The sequence below is a fragment of the Micromys minutus genome, assembly GCF_963924665.1.
Source record: "Micromys minutus genome assembly, chromosome: 2".
Lineage (NCBI taxonomy): Eukaryota > Metazoa > Chordata > Mammalia > Rodentia > Muridae > Micromys > Micromys minutus.
Genome location: NC_137971.1, coordinates 105,236,271 through 105,254,276, shown reverse-complemented (window position 1 = coordinate 105,254,276; position 18,006 = coordinate 105,236,271). Strand labels below are relative to the sequence as shown.

Sequence of the window (18,006 nt, the reverse complement as noted above, 5' to 3'; positions counted from 1 at the left end):
CCAATCTAACAAAGAACAAACATCTTTTCATCAGCAGCCAGACCCACTCTCTTCAGTGTTAAATTATGTGGCTCTAGTTTGTTAATCTCTCTCTCTCTCTCTCTCTCTCTCTCTCTCTCTCTCTCTCTCTCTCTTTCTCTCTCTCTCTCTCTCTCTCTCTCTCTCTCTCTCTCACACACACACACACACAAACCATCTTCCACTAGACTCAGAGAAACGGAGAAATATTAGAGAAGTAGTGTGCCTTAGGTAAAGGTTAAAAAGAACAAGGCTACATGAAAGCAGTTGATAAATGTTTCCTGCTGCCCAACTTCTCCATCCTCTCTTCTCCCATATACTGCTGCTTCAAGTTAGTACTGCCAGTTGTATAAACACAACCACTAAACCTGATACAGCATTATGTAATAGCTTTATGGTCAGATGCAGTATCACCGCTTGCTACTCCTCGGTGTTGGCACAGAAGGAATAAAGTGAGATGGTGCTTCCTTTAGCTTTTCTTTAATCCCTTCTAACTGGAATCTACTATGTCCCAATGCATACACCATGAATACAAGCATTCATGTGTGTTCTCTGTGTTGCTATGAATGGGCAATGCATCTATGTATAGAGTTGGAATAAGGATAATCAAACCAGAAATGTGTAGTTGATATAAAGCCAGGGAGGGATATAAGACTAAATTAGGCAGATGATACCGTGAGTACTCAAGCCTTTAGATCATCCTATGATCTAACTCACCTGGACCTTAGCTAAGCAAGGAAGTCAGTGAGATGAGACCAGAGAAAGAAGCTTGGCATACTTTAGTAGGGTATACTCACTCAAATAGTCAGTCTGAGCCACAACACTTTTATAAGCTGATAATGAGGATGAGGCATGACCAAAATTATACTTTAATTAAAATAATGAGAAAACCTGGCAGGGAAAGGAAGAATCACTTTTAGTGGCAAGGAACTAGAGGTATGAAACCCGAGAGCTTATATAAGGGAGAATGCCTGTAAGATGAGAGCACACTCTGTTTTCCATCATTCCTAAGCACAAAGAACTATCCTTGACCCAAGTCAACAATCACAGAAGCTGACACAGTGTATTAAAACATGGACTGAGACAGATGAAAAGCTCAATGATTATTACATGGCGATTCTGTTCATTCTGTCAGTGATCTGGTATTTTAAGTATCAGAGTGTCTACTTTTCCATTTACGGAGTTAGGGAATGAGGAAAGGAACATATGACTTCAAATCAGAAAAAAATAATCACATGTGAGTCTCTATGTGTTACTTCAAGATATTCCTATGCTAACTATGACCTGGCCTATTATCTGAGTGTGGAAAGACAGGTGGGCATTCTTAGTTCTCAGGGCACAGGCTTGGGTTCTGATTGTTAACAAACATTCCAGACATTCCACATTACTTTCTTAATAGAGGTAAAGATACTTTAATTTACACTATCAGAAAGAGCAGGAAATTTAAACTCTCCATGTATTAGTCTGTGTTCTGTGGTTGTAAAGAAACACCATGACCACAGCAACTCTTAAAAAACAAAATATTTAATAAGAGCTTGCTTACAGCTAGTCCATTTTTGACATGGCAAGAAACCACAGCTTTCAAACAGACAATGGTTCTGGAGAAGTAGCTGATGGTTCTACACCCTGATCAGCAAGTAATGGGAAAAGAGAGAAAGAGGAAGGAAGGGAGGGAGAGAGAGAGGGAGGGAGGGAAGGAGGGGGGAGGGACACTTTCTGTATTGAATACTTGAAATCTCAAACTCTACCACTAGTGACACACTTCCCCCAACAAGGCCACACCTCCTAAACTCTGTCAAGTGGCACAACTCCTTAAAGACCAATCATTCAAATAAGTGCTATGGGGGCTACTCCTATTCACACCATCACATTTCACACCCTGCCTCCCATAAGCTTGTGGCCACATCAGAAGGCAAACATGCATTCTGTCTAGCTTCAAAAGCCCACATATTATATAAAATTCTGGACACAGTTTAAAAGTCCAAAGTTTAACATCTCTTCTGAGATGCATGGCAGTCTCTTAAAGTGTAACCTCTTGTCAGTCTCCTAACTGTAACCCCCTGTAATATCAAAATCAAAAGGTAGATCACATGCTTCCAACATACAGTGGCATAGGATGAACATTTTCCTTCCAAAAGGGAGAAAAGTAAGACCCCAAACCAGCTGGGAAATGCCAAGCTCTGCATCTCTACATCTGGTGTCAAAGAATTGTTAAGATCTCCAACTCCTTTCAACGTTGTTGACTGAAACACACCTCCATTTCCTGGGTTGGCTCCACACACCATTAGCGGTTCTCTTTGGCAGGTATGCCACAATTATGGTGTCACCAACATCTTGTTATCAAAGACAATCCAGCCTTCACTTTCACAGCTTCATGCTAAGGTCTTTCTGGGCCTCCATGCATGGAGATCCCTGACTTAAGATTTGCCTCTGCAGCCTTTTTTAGCTATGAAGAAAGATTCCACAACAGCTTTCTTGTAGCCTTGACTTAAAACCAGAACCAAATGGAATCTGTCAAGTTCTGCTTGCTGAGGCTGGAATATAGCCCCCCTCATTCATATACATTTTCATTTTCACCAGATTTCTGCTTTTGATGTTTTCTTTCACTACCTAAACTTGGATGTCATTGAATTCAGAGATCTGCCTGTTTCTGCCTCCTGAGTGAGTGCTAGGATTCACCATACCCACTCCTAAGATTTTCTTTAATTCCTTTTCAAAAATTGAGAGCTTAGCTGGGTGGTGTTTTACCCTGAGGTCAATCCTTTATTACAGTTAGAATTAGGCTTTTCATTAAATTTTCTATCTCTACAAACATAGGACTCAGCTCTATTAGCAGTTCCCAGTGGTTCTTTTCTACTCAAATGTTAAGTCTTGCATTTTTCCTTGCTCAGTATGCTTCTTTTCATTATAGGTCTGCGTAAGAGTCACCACAATAACCACAAAACAAAGTCTATACCGGAATGTCCTGAAATGTTCTTTACCAATACCATTAATTCAAAAACTCTTCAATTTAGCCTCCGGCATATTTTTCAAACAAGGGCAAATGTCAGCCATGTTCTTCACCAGAATATCACAAGAACATTCTCTAGACCACAAACTAAATTCCTCACCTTTGAAAGCACTTGATGGAGGCTGTCATAGTCTGTATTGCTCTCATCAGCACTGCCTTCCATGCTGCAGCTAGTATGGTTCATTAAGCTCCCCCCTTAGACCATTCAACTGTGTTCCCAGTTCCAAGTTCAAATAAGAAACAGGATCAGGGCCATCACAGCAATACCCCAGTTCCTGGTACCAACTTCTGTCTTAGTCAATGTTCTAAGAGACACTATGACAACAGCAACTCTTATAAAGGAAGCATTCAATTGGGGCTGATATTTGAAGCCTGTAACAAGGCCACACTTGCGAATCACTGTCAAGTAATTCCACTTGCTAATGACTCAAATTCAAAACGTGACTCCCATTTCTACCACCACACTCTAACCACCACACTCTACTAATGATTTCATTAAGGAATGAACAAAAGGATAATATATAAAAGAAAAAAACAGAAGGATTGGAAAGATATTATGAAGCTTTAATTGGCCACACATTTAATTTTATAAAAAAATACTTTTGAGAATGATAAATACTAAATAATATAGGCATATATAGAGATGCATATAGGCATTCATACAAGGCTAGTATCTATTCCTAAAATAGGACTTATATATCATGTAATATTTATACTTATTACCAAGTGTAATATATATAATCCTTATAGTTGTGTTCATTAGTTTTAACTGTCACATTGACAGTTTTTCTTAAGTAAATATTTATTTTTATTTCGTATGCATGAGTGCTTTACCTGCTTGTATGTGCACTCCATCTGTGCCTGGCACCCATGGGGGCCAGAAATGGATATCAAATTCTATTTGACTGCAATTGAAGACAGTTGTGAGTCGCTATGTGGTACTGGGTACCTAACCCAAGTCCTTTATGAGAGCAGCAGGAGCATTTAACTGCTGAGCCATCTTTCCACCTCAGAAGAAAAGCTTAATGAGAAATGATGCAGATCAAGTGCTCCTATGGCTGTGGCTGTGTGGAATGATTGTCTTGCTTGTTAATTGGTTTTAGAAGACCTAGTCCATTGCACATGGATTCATTTCTTAGGCACAGCACCCTGAGCTGTGTAAGAGGAAAGAAATCTGTCAGAGAAAGTAACCCTCTACTCTTGACTGTGTATGTGATCTCTAAGTTCCTGCCTTGATTAGTCCTCAATATTGATTTGTAGCCTGGAACATAAGCCACATATACCCTTGCTTCCCTAAATTGATGTTTGTGAGGATATTTTAACTCATCAATGGAAATGAAGCTTGAACATTCTGACCAGTATGTTTTATTAATTACTTTTATTTCATAAATAAGGCTCAAGAAAACTGTCTTTTTCCTAAATAAACATAGTTATTATACAGTAGTGGTTATTCTAAACAGTTAAGAACAACAAAATATAAAGAATTATTTCTAAAGGAAATAGATGATTCAAGTTAATTCTGCTTGGGTGAAAGACTAATTATCCAACTGATTTCAGTTCAAGGACAATAACTGAATTCAGTCAGTCTGTTCCGTTCTCCTGGATAGAGTGATGTTGAAAAGCAGCTAGGAGCAAATTAGAATAGACAGTTTGGCCTGGGGAATAATTTTGTTGCGAACATACTTCTTTCTCTCAATCTCTACTCAGGTCACCGATATCTAAGTGTATTTTCATGTTGTAATGTAAACTTGTCACTCTGCTGCAGACCTGATCACTCATCCAGTCAGTTGATTGGCTGTTCATTTACTCATCCGTCTGCAGTCACTGTGGTAGGAAGTAGAACTCAGCGATGACCCTGACATCCCAGTGGAGCGTGCATACAACCAAGCTTTTTCCTGTTAATCCGAAAGAGGTGACAGTATCTGAAGGGAGTCTGTTCCAGCCAGAGCAAATCCAGTGACTCCTCACAGAACACGATTGTCAAAATATGACCTGAACAAGAAGAGAATGAGACAGGAGTAGGGAGTTGCATTTGTTGAAGTACCAGTGACTGTACTGGAGTAATGCCTGGTTGCTTCATCTCTGTTTACTGTTTAACTCCACCCAGAGCCTGGTTAAATAGAGTTATTACTGGACTCATTTTGCAGACTAAGAAGAGAAGGCAGAGCCTTTCTACTTAGGCGTGGTCCCAGAGAGAAATCACATTATAGGTCTTCACGCTGAAGCTTTCTTTCATTCCATTACACCCCGCTGCTTCCTGAGATAATGATGCCCCAGGTTCAGTTTGCAGTCTTAACACAGAGTGGCCAGAACAAAAGCATTTAATCAAGAAGGAAATAGATTTTAAGACATCATTTCTGCTTATAGTGGGCAATCGATAACACTTGAAATGGGATCAAATACATCCAGCATACACTGTGGCTAAGTGTTTAATCTGTGTGTGTCTCAGTCTTCTCTTCGCCAAATTGTGGTTGATGATGTGCTTCTTCTCAGATGAGTTTATATCATGTAGCAGCATGCAAGCAGAATACTAAGTGTCCAGACAGGTAGAGTTAGCAGTTATTAGTGTTAACCTTTGCTTCTGTTGGGTCATGTACTGTCCAGAGCTGACAAATTAGAAAGAACATAATCTGAAGCATTTTTTTTTTCATGACTGGAGTCACTAAGTATGACCAAAGGATAGCCTTATAACTTGGGTATTCTGTTTTTTAAACTGATTATTGGGTGTGTTAACACTGCGTTAGCAAAAGACTCACAGCAATGATAATTAAAACACAGCTAAATTAAAAGAAGTGTTAATAGTAACAGAATCCATGAGTGTTCTGATCCTTCACAGTGAGTTACACATACTCAGTTTGGAAAATGAATCTCAGGAATAGCAACTCAAAAAAAAAAAAAAAAAAAACCTTTTGGGAACTGTCTGACTAATATTAGGGTTTTAGGTACTTTATGAAGGAGAAAGAAAATAGATATGATGCCATGTTTCTTCAGGTTCCAGACTTTAATGGAAGCGAATGAGTTAGGTGCCAAGCTAGAAAGAGTACGAAGCCTGCGTCTACACATTTGTCACCTAAAGATATTAAGCCTCAAAGCCACCAAATTAACTCATAACCGTGGACTAAGTGGAATACACTGTAGATTGTTCATTTCTCACTTTTCAGATTTAGAAAAAAGAAAGCAGTAGAGCAGTGGGGTAGGGAGCTGATGCCTGGTGGCTTCATAGCATTTATAGAGAAGAATAATCTAAGAACAAAAACTTCCTTGCCTGGGTGCTGTTCTGATATAAATGTTCTTAGGTCATTTGAATAGTTTGATTTGTAGGCTGCATAACTCTGAGGAAACTATGAAATCTCAGTTTTCTTGAGGTTCTTCAGGAGCACTGACTAGCTTACACAAGAAAAGTGTGTGCATGTAAGAAATATGGGGCAAAGTTGGGTCATATTTGTCTTCCTCAAGTCCCCTCCCCCAGGATCATTATTTTTAAGGTGCTCATCGAAAGGGCCATTTAAAAGTGTAAAGTGAGTTTTCAAACACTTATTTTCACACCCATCTACTGCTCCCCTGCCCCTTTAAGTCAGCCCTCCCCTCAAAAGTATCAGAAATAAAGATCTGCTCACAGTGAAAAAAAAAAAAAAGAAAAGTGTGTGAATGGTACATGATTTATAACTTGTCCATAGGAATTAGGGATGTTGGGTAACGTGATTTAGAGCATTCTTGCCATGTTGTAAGTCAGTAGCACCCAGCATGTGTCATGGTTAAACATGGCACTGATGTTGAGGCACCAGCAACAGGAAGAAAAGGCATAGTCCTCAGGGTCAGGTGAGATGGTAATAACCAGTCAGAGAATAGAGAATGCATTTCCCAAAACAAACAGAACTCTTTGGAAGAGAAGGAGAAGAGTAGCCCACCAAAGCTCTGCAGTTCAGTAACCCATGTAATGCCCATCAGTCTTATTTTTCTTTTGTTTGCCCAAAATTTCTGGGGTTTCAGAGGAAGTTGAAGATGTAATAACTTATTTCCCTTCCTCTGCGTGCTTGTGGGGCACACACTGCCTGGGTTATGGAGGAAGGGTTCTCTGACATGAGAGGGGACCTGTAAAGTAAGGAAGCCTGAAGCAGTAGGAAGGACACAGAAAGACTGAGGCTGGACTACACTGGGAAAGCAACTGTCTCGAGTGATAGATTCCTTAGGTTCAATCCATAGCTCGTGGAAAAAATAAAAATTGAAAGTAAAGGGCAGTAAGACTGGAAGAGTATGGTGTTGATGGGGAAGTATTTCTAGAGGAACATGATCGTTTTAGTTGAGTGTGTCTGCAAATTTCTCTGCACGCCATTTCTCTGTGCTGACAGCATAGTTGTTCTGCGTCTAGTCCAGTGGTGATACAGCTCAGTCTACCCTTCCTGTTAGACTGAAGCTGGGTGACTTCTAGTTTCTCTTTATATATCTCATTCAGAAATCGTGGCACAGTACAAAGCTTCAGGCTGGTTACTGTTAATATGGACATAAATAAAAAGAAGCCAAGCGTTTCCCAAGCAAATGGAAAATGCAGGGCTGTGAAGGCCTGAGCCAGTTCCTGAACTTCACTGTCACAAGATCTTGTGGACATTCTGTGAGCTGTTTTCTCGGCAGAAATGTGTACTCAATATTCCTATGGAGAGTAAGTGGAAAACTCTGCTCCTCCATGAGAACAGCTCGTGAGGCATTAAGTCTCAGAAGAAGGGAGCCCTGGTCAAACAAAGCTTGAGCCCTAGAAGAGGCAGTAAAGCCCACAAGAAAATGGAGGGAAACGTGCAACACAGACACAAGTGTGAGCATCACCACACAGGCCCCAGGTTCATACTGATTACAGTTAACAGAGTCTGTCTATGACTTCTTATGATGGTGCAATTACCCAGCATGCTCCTGCTCTCATTAAATCAGTGCAGTCCTGAGGAATTGAGTGTTCTGACCTCAAGTCTCTGGTACATCTTGTGTTTTGTTTCAGGTTGATGTATTTGAAAAGATTGGAGAAAGTGAATTTTTTTTTTTCTTACCAGCTTCTAAGGAAGCAGATGTAAAAGGTTTTTTTCTTCTTTTCTTTTTTTATTAGAGTTTAGTTTCGTTTTGTTTGTTTGGTTTTTCTTCCCTGGCATTGAGGGTCAAAGCTTAATTAATTTGACCTTAGACAGACAGATGTTCTAAAGAGTTGATTAAAAACTGAAAAGATCTCCAGACCCTAGATAGTTAGATGTTTTGCTCCATGGGAAAATCAGAATCACTACAGTGTAGGGCACTGTATTAAATTATATTTTCAGAAGTTCCAAAATACAAGTAATTGGAAGAGTTGTGTTTAAAGATATATTAAAGATATATCTGTGTCTTGCAACTGCATGCACACTTCTTTCTTTATTTTGGTGTGTTGTGCACTTGGAAGGGAGTGAGAGTGCACTGCCGGTGTGCAGGTGTGCATGTGTGCATGTAACACAGTGGTTAACATTAAGTACCTGCCTTAACTCGCTCTACCTTCTTTGCTAGGACAGCTTTGCTTGCAGAACCTGGAGCTCACCAGTTTAGCTGGGCTGACAGGACAGCAATCCCAGTGACCCTCGGTCTCTGCTCCTTCAGTGCTGCGATTGCACACACACGGACCTCACCCAGCTTTGTCATGGATACTGAGGTGCTGAACACAGTTGCTTGACCAATTCAGCCACTTCCCCAGTGTGTGTGTGTTTGTGTATGTGTCTGTGTATGTGCACACACATGCACACGCACATGATGTATGAATGTATTTATATATGTTTGTGTGTTTATGGGTATCTATACCCAAGAATGTAGAGCCAGTTGGTAGAGGTATATAGAGATTATTTTATTGCTATCTGTCTTATTCCCTTAACACAGGTCTTAGAACTGGAAGTTCAGTCTTTTCCAACTTGGCTGACTACCTAATGAGCTCTCGAGATATTCATATTTGTCCCTGTCAGTGTAGCCCTAACCAGCTGTTACATGGATGTTAAAGATTTGGATTCAGATGTTCAGGCTTCCATAGCAATTGCTTTATCCAGCTGAATCGTCTTCTCAGTCCAGAACCTTCGGAAGCATGGTCATGTGGGCTACTATGCCAGGTCGACTGACTCAGTGCCTGAGAGGAGAGCCCTAGTACTGTACATTTTGTAAACACACGTCGTAGGCATACATAGACATGACTGAGAATTCTAGATTTAGAAGTGAAGTCATTTTCTCTGTATTTTAATCCTGAAATTTGTTGTGTATTGTTCAGACTAAAACAGGAAGTTGTTGTTTTGAATGACAGATAGACGAGAAACGGGCTCTGCTCTAGGTGAGTTTTCCTGGGCCTATGGCTTCCTAACCTAATATGGCTGGCAAGTTTTTGTTTGTTTGTTTTGTTTTGTTTGTAAGAGGGGAGATAGAAATAAAAAGAGACAGAAGCAGAGAGACAGACACAGAGAAAGATTCACACAGAGACAGGCACAGAAAGAGAGACACACAGAGAGAGATGAATGCATGAAAACCCACTTGTCTAACCATTGGATGCTCACCATTTGTTTTAGCAGAATGCTCTGTTGGCAGTTTTAGCCCTGTTTCTCAGGCTTATCTATTGATACAATGAAGAGAATCCTTGGCAGTGGCCTCAGCCCCCAGCCCAGGCATTCTGACCTGAAGCTGCCAGCACAATACACCATCAGCTCACACTGCAGATGTCTGAATGAATCAGTCAGATCCTGCCAGCCTATGTGTGGTTTGGGAATTACAGAGTGGGTCCAATACTCCTGGGATGCTGTTACTGCTCTGAGTCACATATGCAAACAGAATTCCCCAGGGAGCACTTTCTGGGGAAGCCAGCTTCTGCAGTCTCCTGCAGTGTGAGCCTGACTGCCTACACTGATGAGGAGAGGCTCAGGGTTTTCCTCTGGCCCTGGACAAATGGCCAAGCAAGAGAAGTTTGTTCTCTGTTAGGCTATAGAGGAGGCTCAGAAGGTAAGAGTCCCTACTGCCAAACCTGATGATCTTGAGTCCAAGGCCTTGTAGTGGAAGAGAATCTACTTCCTCTGGTTGGCATAGCTGTGTACACATCATGTGCAACTATACACACACACACACACACACACACACACACACACACGGAGGCCACAACTGCATACACACACACACACACACACACACACACACACACACGCACACGCACAAGCACATACAAACACACATAAACGAACACACACCACTAAATAAATGCATTTAGTACCTATAGGGTCTAATGCTTTGTAAAGAACTTTTGTTACTGCATTTGATCTTTAAAACTTTTTCTTTTTGACAGCGTTTTGTCATGGATGAACATATGAGTCCCCACCTCTACCTGAATGGTTATAGGTAGTGGCTGGTTACTGGGGAAAAGCTGGCATTTTCTTTAGTGAATCAAAAAAAAAGAAAAGAAAAAAAATAATTATCCGTGCTCCCTTAACTAACCTTTCCCACATGCTCATACAAACAACCTTAATTAGCCTCAGTGGGTCACAGAAAGTAAAAGATACAAAAGTGTGGGGGGGGCACGGGGTAGTGGTGAGAGAAGGTGGGGTGTGTGGGGTGGTTGGGGTGGTGAGAGAAGGGGGGTGTGGGGTGGTAGTAGTGAGAGAAGGTGGGGGGGTGTGGGGTGGTTGGGGTGGTGAGGGAAGGGGGTTGTGGGGTGGTAGTATTAAGAGAAGGTGGAGGGTGTGGGGTGGTGGTGGTGAGAGAAGGTGGGGGGGTGTTGGGTGGTGGTGGTGAGAGAAGGTGGGGGGAGTGTGGGGTGGTGATGGTGAGAGAAGGTGGGGGGTGTGGGGTGGTGGTGGTGAGAGAAGGTGGGGGGGTGTGGGGTGGTGATGGTGAGAGAAGGTGGGGGGGTGTGGGGTTGTGGTCGTGAGAGAAGGTGGGGGGGTGAGGGGTGGTAGTGAGAGAAGGTGGGGGGGTGGGGGATGGTGGCGAGAGAAGTTAGTAGGGTTGATCATGAATAAAGTTCTTTTTATTTACTTATTTGTTATTGGATCCTTTATTTATTTGCATTTCAAATTTTATCCCCTTTCCCAATTTCCCTTCCAGAACTCCCCCTCTCCTATTTTTCTCACATTGCTTCTATGAGGTTGCTCTGCCTCCCATCCACACACTGCCACCTCTTACCCTGGCGTCCCCTACACTGGAGAAATCCAGCCTTCACAGGACCAAGGGCTTCTCCTCCTATTGATGCCAGACAATGCTGTACGCTGGTACATATGCGGCAGGAGCCATGGTCCCTACATGTGTACTCTTTGGTTGGTGGTTTAGACCCTAGGAGCTCTGGAGGGTTGGATAGTTGGTATTGTTGTTCTTTCTATGGGGTTCCAAACACTTTCAGCTCCTTCAGTCCTTTCTCTAACTCCTCCATTGGAGACCCCAGGCTCAGTCCCATGGTGGGCTGTGAGCCTCCACCTCTGTATTTTTCAAGCTCGGCAGGGCATGTCAGGAGACAGCTATATCAGGCTCTTGTCAGCAAGTACTTCTTGGCATCTGTAAGTGTCTGGGTTTGGTTTTTGTGTATGGGATGGATCCCCAAGTGGCTTTTCCTTCAGTTTCTGCTCCACACTTGGTCCCTTCTGGATTAAGAATTTGGAGATGAGTAGGTGGTCCCATTCCTCCAACTCAGAGCCTTGTCTAATCTCTGAATATGGTCTCTACAATTTCTCCCTCAGCTTTGTTGGGCATTTCAGTCCATTTTGTTCTGTTGAGTCCTGGGGAGTCTCTTGCTTTTCTGGCATCTGGGACTTGCTGAAGGCTACCCCTAATTCCTTATGCCCAATTGATACACATCTCTGTTAAAATTTCTGATCATCTCCTCCCATACCTGATCCTGTCCCTTTCCCCCCTTCCCTCTTCTCTCTTCCTCCCAAGTCTCTCCTACCCTGTACCTTCCTTAAGTATTTTGGTCCCCCTTCTAAGCGGGACTGAAGCATCCAGATTTTGTTTTTTTTTTTGTTGTTTGTTTGTTTTTTTTTCTTTTTAAGCTTCATATAGTCTGTGAATCGTATCTGAAGTATTCCAAGCTTTTGAACTAATATCCACTTACCAGTGAATGCATACCATGAGTGTTCTTTTGGGACTGGATTACCTCACTCAGGATAATGTTTTCTACTTCCATCCATTTGCTTAAGAATTTCAGTAAGTTATTGTTTTTAATAGCTGAGTAGTACTACATTGTATAAATGTACCACAATTTCTGTAACCATTCCTCTGTTGCAGGACATCTGGGTTCTTTCCATTTCTGGCTATTATAAGTAAGGTTGCTATGAACATGGTGGAGCATGTGTCCTTGAACATCTTTTGGGTATGTGCCCAAGAGTGGTGTAGGTGGGTCTTTAGGTAATACTATGTTCAATTTTTTGAAGAACTCAGTAGTTTCCAGAGAGGTTTTACCAGCTTGCAATCCCCAAAACAATGGAGGAGTGTTCCTCTTTCTCTACATCCTCACCAGCATGTTACCTGAGTTTTTGATCTTAGCCATTCTGACTGGTGTGGTTGTTTTGATTTGACTAAGGATATTTTGGTACTTTTCAACATTTCATATTCCTCATTTAAAAATTCTTTGTTTAGCTCTGTGCCTCATCTTAATAGAGTTATTTGATTCTCTGGAGTCTAACTTCTTGAGTTCTTTGTATATATTGGATATTATTCCTCTATAGGATATAGGATTAGTAAAGATTTTTTTCCTAATCTGTTGGTTGCTATTTTGTCCTATTTAAAGTATCCTTTGCCTTACAGAAGCTTTGCAATTTTATGAGGTCCCGTTTGTCAATTCTTGGTCTTAGAGCATAAGCTATTCGGGAACGTTTCCCCTGTGCCCATGTGTTTTAAGCTCTTCCCTTCCCCACTTTCTCTTCTATTAGTTTCAGTGTATCTGGTATTATGGGGAGGTCCTTGATCCACTTGGACTTGAGCTTTGTACAAGCGACAAGAATGGATGGAATTGCATTTTTCTGCATGCTGACAACCAGTTGAATGAGCACAATTTGTTGAAAATGCTGTGTTTTTTCCACTGGATGGTTTTAGCTCTTTTTTCAAAGATCAAGTAACTGTAGATAAGTGGATACTTTTCTGGGTCTTCAATTTTATTCTGTTGATCTACTTGCCTGTTGTTTCTCTAATTTCTTTCTCAGCCGGTTTATTATATGTTTAGTAGAGGAAGACTACTGATTTGTTCAAGTCAATTTTATATCCAGCAACATTGCTAAAGTTGTTTATCAGGTTTAGAAGTTCTCTGGCAGAATTTTTGGGGTCACTTAAATATACTTTATATCATCTGCAAATAGTGACATTGTATCTCTTTTCTTTTCAGTTTGTATCCCTCTGACTAGGACTTCACATACCATGTTGAATAGATAAGGAGAGATAGGGCAGACCTGTCTAGTCTCTGATTTAGTGGGATTACTTCAAGGTTCTCTGCATTTAGTTTGATGTTGGCTTCTGGTTTTCTGTATATTGCTTTTACTATGCTTAGCTATGGGCCTTGAATTCCTGATCTTTCCATAACTTCTTTCATGAAGGGGTGTTGAATTTTGTCAAATGTTTTCTCAGCAGCTAATGAGATGATCATGTTTTGTTTTATTTTGGTTTGGTATGGTTTTTTTTTTTTTTTGAGTTTGTTTATATAGTGATTACATTGATGGATTTTAGTATATTGAAACATTCCTGAATCCCTGGATGGTGTGTGGCTGGTGCCATGTCATGACAGAGTGAATATGTGTAAGTCTGAAAACCACCTTGAGTGTTGTTTGAAACAAGGCCTTTTTGTTGTATTTCCAGTTCAAGTGTCAAAGTGAGTGGCCCCTGAGTATACCACCATGAGTATGCCCCCATGAGTATGCCAGCATGAATATGTCCCCATTAGTATGCCACCATGAGTATGCCACAAGTCTCCTGCCAAAGCCTCACATCCTCATACAGGAATGTGCTAGTGTTAAATGCCATCTGGCTACTGCATCAATGCTTTCACATAATTTCCAAGCATCTGAACTCAGATCTTTAGGCTTATGTAGCAAACACTGCTCACAAGGCTGTCTTCCCAGTCCTGCACTTACTTCTGTTTTCATATTTTTCTTTAAAGAGCTACCTTCATCTGAATGCTGAGGTGCCATAATAAAATGACTTCTTATCTTAGTGATTTCAAATTGCAAAGGCATACATGCATAACTCCTATCTGTGCTAACTGATGGGAATAGAGTGTAGGAATTCCCACATAAAGGATTTTATGAATTCACATGAAAAGAATGTGGGACAACTAAGTTCAGACTTTTCTCTCTGCTAATGTATCTTCTCATGTTTCTCACATTTAATTGGCCAGCAACTGTCACATGTTTATATCTGAGTTCAAGGAGTCCAGAAGCATGATAGTTGTGTCATTTGGTTGGATGGCAGAGATACATATTTATCAAACTGCTAGTGACTACTGCAAAAGGTGTCCTGTTGCTTTTATTTCCTATTGAGATTACAAAAGCAATATAAATCCACACAATTATAAATCTCAGCTAGACTGAAAACTTATTTTTTCTCATAGAATTATGAACAAATAAAAAATGAAAATCTTACAGTAAATATATCTAGCAAATAATAATGTCCAGATTTTTAAAAATTAAATCTATATTTTAGCATTAATGAAGAACCAAGACATAGACAGACAGTTGAAAGATATAGACAATAGATAAAGAGATAGAGAGATATGAGGGTGAAGGGAAAAATAAGTGATGTATAGAAAGAGTTTTACATGAATCGGCATAAACACTGTCTTGGCTAGAGAGATAGCTCAGTAGAAAGGTACTTGTTTTGCAAGCACATTGATTGGTGTTTGATCCCCAGAACACAGGCAACAAGTTCTAGACAAGCTGCTTCCAAGGCACCTTTAATTCCAGAGTCCTATCGGTGGCTCATTGAGCCGCACTGGTCAACAAGCCAAGCCTATTTAGTAAGTCTCAGGCCAGGAAATACTCTGTCTCAAGGAAAGGTGAATGCACTGATGACATATAATTTTGGATTGTCCTCTAATGTCCACATGCCTGTGCATAACATGTACGTGGAGAAAAAAGGAACACGTGTGTATGTGTGTGTGTGTGTGTGTGTGTGTGTGTGTGTGTAAGTGTGCACTCTCTCTCTCTTTCACACACACACACACACACACACACACACACACACACACACACACACACACACATTTTCCTTTTTTAATTGGTTATTTTATTTATTTACATTTCAAATGTTAGCCCCATTACCAGTTTCTCCTCCACAAACCCCTATTCTCTCTCCCTACTCCCAGCCTTTGTGAGGGTGCGCCCCCACCTGCCCATCCTCTCCTGCCTCAATGCCCTAGTATTCCCCTATGCTGGGCCATTGAGCTTCCATAGGACCTAGCTTTTCCTCCCTCTCAGGCCAGATAAGGCCACTCTCTGCCTCGTAGTCAAGCTGGAGCCACACCCCCACCCCTTGTGGTTGATGGTTTAGTCCCTAGAAATTGGTGGAGCTATGGTTGGTTGATATTGTTCTATCTGTGAAGCTGCAAACCCCTTCAGCTCCTATAGTTCTTGGCCAAACTTCCCTATTGGGGTAGCCATGCTCAGTACAATGTTTAAATGGGTACATCCACATCTGTATTGGTCTGGCTCTGGCAGAGATGCTCAGGAGACAGCTATACTTGGCTCCTGTCAGTAAGCACTTTTTGGCATCAGCAATGGTATCTGTGTTTGGTGACTGTCTGAGAACAGCTAGGTCAAACAACAGGTTCCCCAGGGCTGGAGCAAGGATTGAAAGAAAAAAAGAGACAGATGCATGCACCACAATGTTCATAGCAGCTCTATTTATAATAGCCAGAAGCTGGAAAGAACCCAGATGTTTTCACTAGATGAATGGATACAAAAATTGTGGTACATATACACAATGGAATACTACTCAGCTATCAGAAACAATGACTTAGCCAAATTCTTAAGAAAATGGATGCATCTAGAGAATATCATCCTGAGTGAAATAACCCAGTCACAAAAGAACAGATATAACATGCAGTCACTGATAATGGGATACTAACCCCAGAAAGCTCTGAACACCCCAGAAACAAGTCACAGACTGTGTGAAGTTCAAGAAAGAAAAAAAAAGAGACAGTCAAAATTGTAACATGACTTTGGTCAGTCTTGAGGCTGAAGTGAAGCCTTCTTTATCCAGTCCTCTTTTAAACCACTCTAATTACATGCAGAAAGATAACATCAGTTCTGAGTGAGGGAACAAGCAAGTTAATAATCAAAAATCCTGCAAACATCTCTCTGGAGGCCAGGTGTGAAGATCGGGACAAAAGGGACAAAAAGACAAAGAGACAGCCACACATACATCCCCTGAGCCTGCCCTGAGCTTCAAATGCAAATGTTCTTAATCTGGGTCAGTTCCCAGAGTATAGGACCAGCTTCTGATTTTCCTGGTGAAACAAGAATTCCCACCACCAACTGTCCAGAGGTGCCAGAAATGCTCTCCACAGGTGACTGTGCATCGGATGAATCCCCAGATGTTCTTTTCTTCAGTCTCTGCTCCACTCTTTTCCTTTGCATTTCCTTTCGACAGGAGGAATTCTGGATTAATATTTTTGAGGTGGATGGGTGGCTCCATCCCTCAACTGGGGGCCATGACCATCCACTGGATATGGTCTCTAGATTCCAGGTACCCAAGAGGTTCCCAGGACCCAACTGGGAGTACTTTAGCCAAAATACCCAACAAAGGGAAAATAGAACCTGTAGAGACCACATTTTTTTCTTTAAGTACTGGATTTTGTCTTATATGAGACTGTTATTTTAGAATGTTGCATTAAAAGAAAACTTTCTTTTTTCTCCCTAGGAAAACATAAATATTGATGAAGCCTCAAGATGCCTGGTCAAGCACATTCTTGCCAATGAGTGTGACCTCATACAGTCTATAGAACCGGACATTGTGAAGCCCCACCTCACATCACCCAAGGTTGTCAACTGCTCTGGCTGTGTCAAATCCTAGAAGGCACCTCTGCAGGCATATGACAGAAAGAACCCGTGGCCCTCATGAATCGTGCTTCAGTTTTTCCTTATTACCATTTTGGGTAAGCATCAGGATAGGGAAGCACATGTGACAAGCCAAAGATGTATGACTCTACATTTCTTGTCAAAGAGGAACAGTAAATGTTCTTTATGTGTTTTCCCCCACCATCAGCACAGTGTTTACAAGCTCTTAAAATATTAGTCTGTTGCAGAATGCTGTTTTATCACTGAACAAAGTCACTCAGGGACACAGACAGCCTTGATGTTCATTCCTTTAAATCAACAAAGGCTTCTAGTCCTCTTGAGAAGGGGAATAAGAGAGCAAGGCAGAGGTCAAGCTGAGTGTGGGGATTTGTCTTGCCCTGGTGCATCTTTGTTCAGGTATCAATTTGTTCTTGGGTGCTCCAATAGGTCTATTAAATAGGAACGCTATTTTTTTCCTTTCATGGTGGACCTAAGGGTTGTCTGTGATGTTTCTCTTCACAGTCATGTGCACAGGCAGCCTGGGCTTTTGTCGTTCCTTGCTGTGCCCTGAATTCTGGTTTAACTGAAAACTCTATGGAAAGATCTGCTCCCTGTATGTGCCTTTCTTTCAGCTTCCTCTGGCTCAAGCTGTGGGACTGCTCTGTACATGTAAGATATATTATATATATTTTTCACAAGTGAAAAATAAAACATTAAAAATGCTGTTTCCTTATTTCTGATGTTGCCTTCTTAGTACTGTGGATTTTTTGACAATACAAGCATGTTTCTCACAGTCCATTTCTACATTTTATTTGAGAGAGGAAGTAAGACGTTGGGATGAGTCCACTGCATCTGCACCAGCTTTTTTCACTCAGTATTTAGGTCAAGGAAATAATCAGTGCTTATGCATTTTTGGTTAATCACAGAAATATACCTTCACACATTCTGACCAAGAAGGTGGCAGAACATTGAATGTAA

The 18,006-nt window shown here is 41.2% G+C and overlaps 1 protein-coding gene across 1 annotated transcript in view; it reads left to right on the top strand.

The window, feature by feature from the left end:
- The window catches only part of RAB38 (RAB38, member RAS oncogene family), a gene marked incomplete at its 5' end in the record, with an annotated part of 68,707 nt that extends 50,946 nt beyond the window's left edge, over positions 1-17,761 (top strand). Inside the window, one exon of the mRNA XM_080911510.1 lies at positions 16,892-17,761. Within this exon, the coding sequence (XP_080767636.1) occupies positions 16,892-17,044 (153 nt within the window). The 3' untranslated portion in view covers positions 17,045-17,761. The remainder of the gene's footprint in view (positions 1-16,891) is intronic.
- Positions 17,762-18,006: the final 245 nt, after the last annotated feature.